At 41.3% G+C, this 13562-nt stretch overlaps 1 protein-coding gene across 3 annotated transcripts in view; it reads right to left on the bottom strand.

Moving 5' to 3' along the window:
* TEK (TEK receptor tyrosine kinase) overlaps positions 1–13562 on the bottom strand; it is a 109212-nt gene that overhangs the window by 55685 nt on the left and 39965 nt on the right. For all 3 annotated transcript variants that reach the window (XM_040481412.1, XM_040481410.1, XM_040481411.1), the window contains exon 2: positions 4658–4969. In XM_040481412.1, the coding sequence (XP_040337346.1) occupies positions 4658–4969 (312 nt within the window). The remainder of the gene's footprint in view (positions 1–4657; positions 4970–13562) is intronic.

Below are 13562 nucleotides of genomic sequence, written 5' to 3'. Positions count from 1 at the left end.
CTTTGGCTTTTGTCAGTAATGTGCATCCCCCCCCCCCCTCCGCCCCCGGGACCCAGGGTAAGTGCCCCAAGGCTGTTCTCTAAATGCCCTGCACTTTCCCCTTCCAGGCCCAACAGCACAGCTGCCCTGCTAGACTGAACCCTCCTGGACACAAGGGCACGTCTGTTTTGGAAGGCAGCACAGGGCATTGGTTAGGGCCTGGCTTCTGGGATCAGCCTGGGTTATCCTTCCTAGGTCCAACAGTGGATACTAGGTGTGTGAATGCATCTAAGTTACAATAGCCAAAGGCCTCATCTATTAATACAGGGTCATAATAATCAGCACCAGATACACGTTTGGTAAAGACTTAATTACACAGTAATGTATATAAAGCTGCTAGGGGAATGTCAGGCGGGTAAACACTCAGGACATGCTACCATCGCTGTACCTCCCATGTGTGACACAAAGAGACACCTAAGAATACTCGTGGAATGAAAGAATAAATGAATGGGTCGGATTTCAAATGTTCCTATTTTCTTTAGGCTTTTAACACATTCATTTGTGTTATTTAGATACAAATGGCTCCTCTCTGTCAACTTCACAAATCGTGTTTGGAAGGTCTGATGTTCTTAAAGTTATTTCTTGAATGAAAATAGGAAGGAAATAACCTGTGTTTCCTCCTGATGGAAAACTCTGAGACAGCCGCTTGCATGTGAAAATATTTCAAACTTCATTTATACCTCCCGACCCCCAAATGAAATCACCAGGGAGGTTTGAACAAATTGCTTTCGATTTTTTTTTTTTTTTTTTTTTTTGCATGATGCCATTGATAAAAAAACAGTTTGGCCATGTGGAGTGTGTGAGCCAAATTAAGCATGTTTTGGCACATCTCAAATGGATTTTCCACTTCCTCCCCAGATGCACGAGTCAGCAGCAAGCAGGGATACATGTTTATCCTATCCTGCTGTGTCCCTGGGCAGACACCTCTGAGATCCCATTATGTGTTACTAGGGAATTAATAGTACCATGAAGACACCGTTGTAGAGGTTTTCCTGATTCACATAAAGGATATCACTTTCCTCACACCGTATTTCAGCTACTGGATGGTCGGTAAAAGATACAGAATCCTTTCACCACCCTGAGATGTTGTTATTACAATGTAGGAAAGGGGGCACCTGGGTGGCTCAGTCACAGTTAGGCATCTGACTCATGATTTCAGCGCAGGTCATGATCTCACAGATCGTGGGGACGCAAACCCACAGCTTGGGACTCTTTCTCTCCTTCTCTCTGCCCCTCCCCCTCGTGCACACACCCTCTTTCTCTCTCTCAAAAACAAATAAATAAACATTAAAAAAATGAATGCAGGAAAGAAAGTACTACCTCATTTTCTGTTTTGTATAAATTTTGTATACCGATTATGTTAATGAATGGTATTCAATTTTTTCCACAACTGAGTAGAAAATAGTCTCACTTAATTATTGCTTATTCCAGGACACTATGATAATTATTGAACGTTTACAATGAGCCAGATAGGTTGGTGGTCTTCTCATTTGATCCTCAAATGTACAGGGAAAAATCTCTATCCTGGTGATACTTTTCAAAGGAGGAAACATGATTTCAGTGAAGTAACTTGCCTCCATGGTACCATTTGGTTGCACAGCCAAGCTCAAACCTACCCAAACTACCTTCACTGTGCCCTGGGCGGCTTTGCAGGGTTTCCATTGGAACTGTTCTGTTCCCAACAAGTGTTCGGAAACGGGGAGGGCGGTTCACAGTAAGTGGGAGGGATATACCGAGGGTCTTGCGGTGGTCATCCACACAGGCTCTGCAGTCGGATCGCTTGGCTTCAAATTCCATTCCCAACATTTACAAACTGCTATTGTTATTATGTAACTTATTCTACAATGTTTCATGTCACCCAAGCTTTTAGCAACACATCTGTGGTGTCGATCAAATCTTAATGTGAATGCACTCATGGGAACTGGCTTTTGGTAGATACCTTATTTAAAACTGAATACAGTTTTGAAGGTATTATTAGTGTGCTCGTTACACAAATGATGAAAAAAGAGACCAATAGGTGCTAAGTAACTTGCCCAAGGCCACAGAGCTGATAAATGGTGGAGATGGAATTAAAAGTCAGGGGAAAGGAGCCTAAAAGGCATCATCTCCACATTATTAAGTCTGCTTTTACCTCATGTAACTGAATTTAAGTTCTCCTTTACCTGTGCTGGCCTTGACTGTCAGTTTGGAACAGTCATTGGTCTTTGACTCCCAACGTTCTGATTTAATACTTTCTACAGGTTCTTCTTTCTACACTGTCAAGTTCAGCCCCAAGCCAGCCCGGAAAGAGCACAGCAGCACTTCATATTTCATTCCTATGAAGCCACTGGGGACAAATCTCAGATTATCTTCATTCAGAATGGGGAATTATCAGCAAAGAGACATAACTCTTTACACAGGTCAAATCCCGAACGACACAGGCAAAAAATAATAGAGTTGACTTTTTAGCCATGATAGCTTTGGCACACCTCACATCCCTTTGTTCAAACTCTCTCCCCTCAGCGGAGAGCTGCCTTCCTGGGAATGTCTGCTGTGCGCTTTTCCCACTCACCCTTGTGTCATCTAAAGGTGAACATTGCACTTTTGCTAAGGAAACCTTTTCCTTCATTTGTCATGAATAGCAATTTTATCATTTTTGACTTGAAAATGAGCTTGCTTCCTTCAAATCTTCTAATTACCAATGTTAGCAAATTCAAAGAAATGTTTTCAGGTGGACCCCAGCTAGGGGCTAATTCTCCACCCTTGCTACTGGAAGTGTGGTCCACAGCCCACAGGCACCTGATCACCAGGGGCATTGTTAGACATGTATGATCTCAGGACTCTCCTCAAGGACCTACTGAACCAGAGTATGCATTTTACCAAGATCTATGGGAAATTTATAAGCACGTTCAGTGTTGAGAAACACTGGTCTAAAACAATGCAGACTCCTATATATAAAAAAACAAACAAAAACAAAAAACAAAACAAAACAACAACAACAACCACCTGCCAATAAGAGAAATGTGTAGAAGTGTGTTATTTATCTGGATCAGTTTTATGATTACAAATCAAACCCCGAAGAGTTCACACAGTCATTATCTCAAGAAATGACACATTCGCAGGCCACAGTCCCTGTGGTTATGATGACATCAATTTGGAAAGGACTCCTTCACTAAAGGCATGACCAGCCCAGTAAAAAGGGCTGATGACTGAGTGGCCAGACCATTTGAGTCAGAACAAGGAAAGGTCATCTCTGCTGGAATTCTGTACCATCTTCCCAGCAGGCAGCACCTAGATACCAGAAGTCTACCTGCCTGGCCAGGCCTGGGAGCCCTGGGGTAAAATAGAATCATTAAATAACGTTCACAACACTGTCTCCTCCAACTGCCATCAGGATTGGCCTAAAGATTTAGCTTAGAGCCACTTGTATCTTGGGAGAAAGTCTCTATCACATCACTGCCTTGGGGAGTGGTAGCAAAGAGTTATACACGACCCCCCTTCCCCCCTGGCCCCCAGCCCCCCTGCGCCCTTTGCAAAAGGCCCTCAACATCTCCCTTCAAAGCTCTGGTGTTCTGTGAGCTAAGTGTGGTTATTCATCTTTCAAAATGAAATCATGGTCTCTTTCCAAGAACAGTATACCACTTGCAAAAAGGGCCTCAGTTCTTCATCCCTCCCTGTCACCATAATCTTTGCCATTTGGTTGTGTGATGCCCATCCATTCTGACTTTAGGTTCAGCTGTTTGACTTTCTTTGGGCAATAAAAAATGAGAGGGAAGTGAGAGTATATACTACTGAGACTGGGTTTCAAGAAGCCTTGTGTGTTTCCCTTTCTTCTCTGGCTCTTGTGCCATCTCTGTGAGAATATACCTAGGTTAGCCTGCAAAAGGATAACAGACACATGGAAAAGAGCCAGGCTGGCTCAGCCAAGGCCAGCATAATAAGCCTACAGGCAGCCAACATCCATCTGTGGGAAAGCCCACTCGAGAATGGCAGAGCCACCTATCAGCCCCGCTGACTTACACTCATAAGCTATATGTGCTTGCTGTTGTAGGTCACTGCGGTTTGAGGTCATGTGACACACAGCATTACTGTGGCACCAGAAAACTGATACATTAAGTCACCAATGAAGCTGAGTTATTGATAGATGCTTCCCCTTAAAATTTCTTATCTCTACCACACTTTCCCCTGAAAACATTCACTTCTGTTAAGAATACTCAGGGGCAAGCAAAACAAAGAATCAAATGAAAACTCAATGAGAAAGCTCAAAACGGCCAATATTTTGGCACAGACAGTTAGTTGTCTCCATGACTGTGATTTTCTATTACATACGTGTAACCTGTTCAGATCTCCATAAGGGTCATGAAGCTCTTAGTACAAAATATAATACAGTTCATCTCATGACCTAGGCACAGTGTCTAGTGGAGGGGCTGAATGTGCAAGAAGTGGACTGGCCAGTCTCTTTTATCTCTAGTGCTATACATGTATCAAAGACAAGCAACGCCTGGAACGAGGCAGACAAGGTCTTCAAGCTCCACACTCACACAGCTCATGCCCAGTCTCTGAGTGAGCAACTGCCAAAACAAAAGTTGTGTGTGAGTCTCAGCACACCTCACCTGCCCACAACTAAGGGGCATGTTACCTTGCTGGCGCATCTTCATGGTCCGTATCCTTATTGCTTCTCCTCGAACTCGCCCTTCACAGAAATATGCACCATTGATTTCACTAGCCTTTTCTCTCTTCCAAACGACTTTTTTAGCCCATTCTCTGGTCACATCTTGAGTAACTTCCAGTGGATCCTGGTGCTGGTTCATTAAGGCTTCAAAGTCCCTTCCTATGGTGATGGGCTCATGGGGGCGCCATCCAGTGGCGATGCAGGTGAGGGATGTTTCCGCATCAGACACGAGAGGTAGGGAATTGATCAAGATCAGGTCCATGGCACTGTCCACTGTTCCTAAAAAGAAAGCACATAATCTATGAGGAAGGTTATTACCATGGCCCCACAGATGAACTGATTTTTACAAAGCCCTGTCTAAAAATAGCTAGGGAGCAGTCTTTCTAATGCTACTCTTCCATAGGACAAGATCCAAAACTCTTTACAGTGACCATCACTCAGACGCTACTAACCAGTCCTACTCCACTGCACACCCTAGCTACAATGAGCTATCAGTTATTCTCCATCCCCAAGACAAAGCTGTGTGTTACAAATCTCCACCCACTAAAGCGTCTGGGACATTAGTTAAGAATTCAGCAAATGCTCATTGAGTTGAGATAAATTCATGATAATAGCATTGTCATTATTAATGATAATAATTATCATTATTAAAAATTAATGATGGGGCACCCGGGTGGCCCAGTTAAGCAGTCAACTCTTGATTTTATCTCAGGACATGATCTCATGGTCATTAGATCAAGCCCCACATCAGGCTCCACGCTAGACGTGGAGCCTGCTCAAGACTGTCTTTCTCCCTCTCTCCCTCTCCCTCTGCACCTCCCCTGCTCACACAGGTATCTGCTCTTCCTTTCAAAACAAATTAAATAAAGTAAAAAATTAATAATAATGTGGTACCGCCACAATAAAGCATTCTAAAAAATATATCAACTCTACACACAGCATGCTAAATTTATAGACTCTCGTTGTTACCAAAGACTTGTCCAATTCCATATTAAGTCCCACAAGACAGGAACTGAGCGAGGTCCACCTTTCTATCTGAGCTTCATTCACTTCATCTTTAAAACAAGGCTAATAAGACCCATCTTACAGGATTCGTGTGAAGATTAAAGGAGATAAAGTACAAAACTTACTAAGTACTGTGTCTGCTACATACAATGACCACTATTTCAGCTCTCTTTATTGTTTTCTGAACACCTATGTCCAAACCTCAACCCTCTCCAAATGTAGTTAAGAAATCCTATCTGGTCTTTAATAGTTATTCCATAAATAATGAAACACATTTTAGAAAATAAAATCCTTTCTTTTCACTTTTTGTCCCTCCTCTTCTTTCCCTCCCCTACTTCTCTTTTGATGTCCAAAGTTTTTAAGATGAACAAATGAAATCTGTGCCCATTCTCTCCTCTTGCTGAGTGTGAAAAACTAGGGATGGAGGATGTTCTAGTCCACGTGATGGTTGGTCCCCAAGTCTACATACAATGATCAGGAGCCTGGACAGGTCAATCACATTGGGTGCCAAGGACCAACTGGGGTCTCAGAGACCTTTGTGAAGATGTCAAGCGATTCAAGTAGACTACATGTTATTTCCTTTAATACCCATTAAGTTCTCCCAACAACCCTGTGAGGTGTGCACCATTATCTGACATTTCAATATGAGGAAATGAAGGCTCAAAGGATTGAGTGGCAATTCTGTCTTCCACAGCTACTGAAGTCCTAGCTAGAATTCAAACTCCCATAGATCTTTCAGTTCCTTAGATACACTATGCCCTCTCCTACCTCAAAGACTTTGCACATGCTGATCTCTGCACCTGGCTCTGCTCCTTGCATGGCTAACTTCTGCTCACCCTTGGAGCCTCTTCCTAAACACCTTTCTCGCAGATGGCTTCCCTACCTACTTGATCTACACTATCTGTACACTCTCATCCTGTTACCCTCTAAACGGCCTCCTGTTTGTTTCCCGCATAATGGTTACCACACTCTGGGATTATTTTATTTAGTTTCTCTTCTCTTAGATGGTAAGTTCCATGAATACAAGGATTTAAGCCATTTTGTTCACATTGACATATATAGGAATACCCTGCCTAGGTCCCTTATGTAAAGGGTTACTAAGCATTTGCTGGATGAGTGGGTGGGTGGGTGGATGGATGGATGGATGGATGGATGGATGGGCAAATTTTATTCCAGATCTGTCTGATTCAAGTTCACCATTCCCACTTCTAGAATAGTAAGGTTAAAAATGAAAGTACTCTTCTGAGTCTAAACTGACCTTCTTGCCCATACGTAAAAGGCTGTTTTGAGAATTAATGGAGTTTAAAAAGCAAATGCTACGATTTTTAGAAAATGTCACAGAGAGGTGATCAATGATTGCGGAGTAACGGGATCTGACTGGTGTCCCTTTATGAGAACTTTTTTAGCATCTGCTTATGGTAAGCATTACATCTGCCATGAAGTCCTCATACAATTTTTTCTAATGGCAACCACCAATGTTGGGTGCATGCAGTGATGTTCTGAGAATAATTCAGTTAGGAGTTAGACTTTTATCTCATCAATTAGGAAGAATGCCAAAGTGAAGTCTTAATGTAAATGTTAACTCAGTACATGGGACTGAGGGAGAAAACCTCACCTAGAATGAGTTTCCAAGCCTGACCCTGTAGCATCTATGTTGTGTCAAGCCTCAATGGTAACTTTAAGATCTCCAGAGAAGAGACAGTGGTTGGGATAAGGAAAATGTTGTAAGAGAGGATAAGCTAGGAAAACTAGCAGTGGAATTACAGCCTCTAAATGTAACACTGGAGCACAGCCCCCACTTCCACACGTACATCCAGCTGTGCCTCTGAGCGAACACCACCTCATCTCCTGCGCTCACTCATTCCAGGCATGTCCCCCAAGAGAGTCATCAGAGGAAGGAAACACTGTAATTCTTTCAGCTCTGGTTCAATCCAGCCCCATTTCTAGGACCAGTTGGGTGGCTTGCCAAGACCGAGGGATCTGCTCTGAACTCATTGAACTGCACTGGCACTGGCTGTGGTTTATTTAATGACTTTAGGAAATAAGAGAGAAAGCAGTTGATTTGAAGAGACAGCCACACTTCATCTGTAGATTGTTTCTGGGTATGGATCTGGTTTCTTTTCCCTTTTGTTCCTCCCAGCTCTCTCCCTCTACTTTGAGTGACAGAAAGGGAGATTGTGTACTACAAGCGTCCAGACTTGGCAATGCTTTCCTACCCTTACTCAGCATGCCAGGGACAGGAAGCCCTCTCCCACCAGTGAGCTCTCTGCCCTTTGTTATGGCATTTACAATAAAGTATCACAAGGATTTTGTATATGAGCTTTGGAAATGAGAAGAAATAACTACCAGATTCCTGGGATGCATCTTAAAAATCTTCAGTTTTCCCAAAACAAGAGCACATATTTGTACCTGTCTGTGTATGCCTGAAGAAATTCTGGAAGGTGACACATGAAGCTGAGAACAAGAGGGATCCATTAGAGGAGAGTGGGGTAGTTGGGGGACAGGGTAAGAGGGAGGTTTCTCACCATGTACTTATATATGCTGCTTTTGAACCATTGGAATAATACCTACACATAAAAATTAAATGTAAAAAGTAAGTTATTCCTCTAGCCTTAAAAAGATGCATTTGGGAGGGATTCAAGAGCCACAGGAATATATATGTCTCTCATCAGTGGTCCCCACATCTACCCCAAATCTCCTTGGATTGCATCCAAATAATGCATTCTCTCTTTCTCTTTTTTTTTTGGACTAATAGGAAATGTGATGTCATTCCACAATGCCAGAGGGAAATACATGGGTTTAAAAAAATTTAAGAACAGAGAGAAGAACAATAGCCACACTTAACCTTTCTGTTTGTTTCAAATTATTGCTTTTTGGGGGGTTTTAATTTCTTTTGAGAGGGCGGGGCGTGCATGCATGCACACGCAAACAAGTGAGACAGAGGCAGAGGGAGAGAGAGGGAGAGAGAGAGAATCCCAAGCAGACTCCACACCGTCAGCACAGAGACCGATGTGGGGCTCAATCCTATGAACCGAACCGTGAGATCACGACCTGAGCCAAAACCAAGTCAGACGCTTAACCAACGGAGCCACGCAGGCGCCCCCCACACTTTGCCTCTCAAAGAGAATAATGGAGCAGGGGCCCGAATGCAATGGGTACAGCTGTGGCCTGTGGCTTCTTGAAAGAGTTCAGCCAGTGATACTGAAAGGTGTGACTACAGTCTCATAGCTGGTGCCACAGAGGAATCTGCTACTAGGGACATTTTCCTCAGAAAAATGGCCAAAAGACAGACCCCCATCTGAGCTCACACCAATATCAGCAACTGTGCCTCACATCTTTTCCTCCATCACAGCACGGTCTTCTCTAAGTCCTGCTGGGGACCACTGTGGAGCTATTTTGCCACGAGCCTAGTCTGAAGGGCTCTGCTCAAATTTAGTACTTAGTTCATTACACTTCTTTCATCAAGGCTAAGTTTGCTGTAACTAAGTCTGCATGTTGAATTTCACACAGCTTTTATATTCTGGGGATTGGTACTATTTTTCCTTAGCAAAGACCTTGCAAACACTTCTCAATATTTGCCTAAAATGTGTCTTATTTACCTTCCATCATGACATGGCATCCGCCAAGTTCACAAATGATCGTCCATCACAGTGGAGACATAACAACATCCTAAAATGTCATTTTGCTCATTCTATTTTTGGTGTGCTATACAGCCCATCATCTAATCTTTCACAGTAACATTTGCTTATTAAATTGCATGTGGTACACTGAAAATTGCACTTCGATTTTCTCATTCAACATTGCTCTGAATAATACCTCAAAAACCAAGAAATAGAAATATTTTTCTTTAAAAACGGTCACAGAAAAATAGACGCACAGATCAATGGAACAGAATAGAAAGCCCAGAAATAAACCCCAATTATGTGGTCAATTAATCTTCAACAAAGAAGGCAAGAATATGCCATGGGAAAAAGACAGTCTGACAGTCTCTTCAACAAATGGTGCTGGGAAAACTGGACAGCAACGTGCATGAATGAAACTGGACCACTTTCTTATACCACACACAAAAATAAATTCAAAATGCATTAAGGACCTGAATGTGAGACCTGAAACCATAAAAATCCAGTAAGAGAGCATAAGCAGTAATTCTTCTGATACTGGCCATAATAGCCTCTTTTTAGATATGTCTCCTGATGCTAGTGAAACAAAAGCAAAAATAAACTGCTAGGATTACACTAAAATAAAAAAGCTCTGCACAGCAAAGCCAACAACTAACAAAATTAAAAGATGGAATAGGAGAAGATATTTGTGAATGACCTATCAGATAAAGGGTTAGTATCCAAAACATATAAAGAATTTATGCAACTCAACACCAAGAAATCATAATAATCCAATTAAAAAATGAGCAGAAGACATGAACAGATGTTTCTCCAAAGACATACAGACACATGACAAGATGTGCAACATCACTTATCCTCAGAGAAATACAAATCAAAACCACAATGAGATATCACCTCACACCTGTCAGAGGGGCTAATATAAAAATCTCAAGAAATAACAAGTATTGGTGAGAATGTGGGAAAAAGAAACACTTGTGCACTGTGGCTGGGAATACAAACTGGTGCAGCTACTGTGGAAGACAATACAGAGTTTCCTCAAAACATTTTAAAAAAGAACTACTCTATGATTTAGTAGTTGCACTACTGGGTATTTACCCTAAGAATACAAAAACACTAATTCAAAGGAATATAGGCACGCTGATGTTTATAGCAGCATTATCTACAACAGCCAAATTACAGAAACAGCCCACGGGCCCATAGACTGATGAATGGGTAAAGAAGATGTGGTGTATACAGTAAAACCTTGGATTGTGAGTAACTTGCTCTGTAAGTGTTCTGCAAGATAAGCAAACATTTCTAAAATATTTTAACTTGATAAGCAAGCGATGCTTTGCAACATGAATAGCACATGATGCCAAACATAACATGATCACAACTGAGCCAATGGTTATTCTCTCTCTCTCTCTCTCTCTCTCTCTCTCTCTCTGAGGGCTTGTGGGTGATCATCTCCCATGCTCAGATGCTCAATCTCAGGCCACGGTGTTTGGCAGAAATTTGGGATTTTTCAAAATGTTGGAAGGTGTCCACAACTGGCTCTCGTGTATTTTTTGTCATTTCTAAGCACCTGTGGACAGTCCTTTGTTTTTCCATACAAGAGGAAGCTTAGGAATGCTTTGCTTCATTCTAGGTCAGGCTGCCTACAGATATAGACCCTTTCTTCTGCTGCCTTATTTCCAGTTACATTAAATGCAGTATATGACAAGAGTTTATTAATTCTTTACTGTAGTCAACATTGTGCGAGCGTATACAATGGCCCCCATTGTACACAGAAAAAAATTCCATTGAGCCAGCAGTGATTCCATTAGTGATAGTGAAATTCTTCCTACACAATAACCCTCCTTTTTTCTTGTCTCCCTCACACCAGCCATGAAGGTTTTCAAAGCTAGTGCAGGTTAACTTATTTTTTGTCATATTTTGTATTTGCTTTATAATTTTGTATTATATTACAGTATTGTAATCATTTTTATATGAATATTTTTTGGGTTATGGAATTTGCTTTGATATACAAGTGCTTTGGATTACAGGCATGTTTTTGGAACGAATTATGCTCACAAACCAAGGGTTTACTGTATATACAATGGAATATTACTCGGCCATCAAAAAGAGTGAAATCTTGCCATTTGCAACAACAGGGATCCAACTAGAGAGTATAATGCTCAGTGAAGTAAGCCAGTCAGAGAAAGACAAATACCATATGATTTCACTTATGTGTGGAATTTAAGAAACAAATGATTGAAGGGGGAAAAAAGACACAAAACAAAAAACAGGCTCTTCATTATAGGGAACAAACAGATGGTTACCAGAGGGAAGATGGGTGGGACCATGGGTGAAATAGGTGAAGGGAATCAAGAGTACACTTACCTTGATGACAGCACTGAGTCATATGTGGAATTGCTGAATCGCTATATTGTACGCCTGAAACTAATACAACACAGCACGCTGACTACACTGGAATTAAAATTTAAACATGATAACAAAAAAGTAAAAAATGGTCATAAAAAGGATTATGGACCTAAATCAACATCCATATGATAGAACTTAATTTTTTTTAATTTTTTTTAACATTTATTCATTTTTTTGAGAGACAAAGAGAGATAGAGCATGAGCAAGGAAGGGGCAGAGAGAGGGAGACACAGAATGTGAAGCAGGCTCCAGGTTCATAGCTGTCAGCACAGAGCCCAACGCAGGGCTCGAACTCACTAACTACGAGATCATGACCTGAACTGAAGTCAGACACTCAACAGACTGAGCAACCCAGGCTCCCCAGAACTTAAATAAATTAGAAAGTAGAGACCGAGCTATTTTTCAAACTGTATTTCAAGTTCTCATTCTCTAAAATGTTCCAGAAGTTTCTGAGACCAGTGGAGGAGAAATTAACACACATACACACTCTCAAAGAGACATTCAACTTTTACCTGTTTTTTACATTTACACTTCACATAAGCTTTTATTTGGGAGAAAAATGGTTTTGCTAAAATAAAAACATAAAACCTCCAAGGCCATCACTTTTAACTACTTCTCCTCTTACAATCAAATGAAACATTAAATATGATTATCAATGCAAATACATCCCAATGCAGCACAACATGCTTATTCTCATTAGCCTCTCTTCCCACATTCAAGTTAGTACTGCTGCAGACAGTGAAGTTCTAATTAACCCAACTCCCTGCTGACAGGCTAAGCGTACAAACTAGGTTAAATTACTGCATACTGAAGTCATTTTCTTGTGCTTATCACCTTAAAATTGTGGTATTGGTAGTTTCACTGATATGTGTTTGGAATAAGATAACATGTCTTCAGAAAAACTATCTGTATGATTTCCTGGAAGTTTGATATTGACTACATTTAAAACCTTTCTGAAGTGTTCTTGAATGTCTCACCTTTGTAATAGCAGTAGATATCTTAAACTTCCAAATATTTAAAATGTCAATGAGTACTACCTTAGCCAAAAGCATTTCTGGTATCAAGGGGATTAGCTAACAGCCAAAGAAGCTGAGACAACCCACAGACTATCCAAGATATTTGGTGGAATCATTTGGATTTTACTTTACTTCTGTTGTTTGTTTTTTTTTAATGCTGTCCAAAAAAGGAAAATTCTCTATAGTTTAAAAACTTCCCATTATTTCTTTGTCCACCCATCCACTAAACAAACTCACCGAGCACCTCCCTTGTGCTGTACTTGGAGATACAACAATGAATAAAACAGATAATCTCAATCCTCATGTCATTTACAGGCAAATGTGAAAGACAGATGTGAGAAACTAAGCACATACATAAATATAACACTGGAACCATGATAAATACTGTGAGAGAGAATTACAAGGTGCTATGGGATAGCATAATGGTGAACTTAATCAGACTTGGCTGGAGTAGGGGAAGGGTTTGAGGACCAGGCAAAGCTCCCTCAGGAAGTGACATTTGGCCAGAAGGAGAGTTCCACTTACGCAGGCAAAGCAAAAGGGATATGAGAAGACAGAAAAGTTTTCCCCAAAAGGGAAACTATGGAGCAGGGTTTTAAGAATGAATAAGTATTTAATAAGACTCGCTTCTAGAATGTTCTTTCTTAAGTCTACCCTAAAGTTAGCATTAGTTTCTTTTTATTGGATCCTAAGAACTACTAGGGCCATTTCTAGATGTCTATGTTAAAGTATTTTCAGGGGCGCCTGGGTGGCGCAGTCGGTTAAGCGTCGGACTTCAGCCAGGTCGCGATCTCGCGGTCTGTGAGTTCGAGCCCCGCGTCAGGCTCT

This window comes from Herpailurus yagouaroundi, unplaced genomic scaffold, assembly GCF_014898765.1.
Source record: "Herpailurus yagouaroundi ecotype Mexico unplaced genomic scaffold, PumYag 160, whole genome shotgun sequence".
NCBI lineage: Eukaryota > Metazoa > Chordata > Mammalia > Carnivora > Felidae > Herpailurus > Herpailurus yagouaroundi.
The sequence above is the reverse complement of the archived record's forward strand: the minus strand, read 5'-3'. Positions and strand labels throughout refer to the sequence as shown.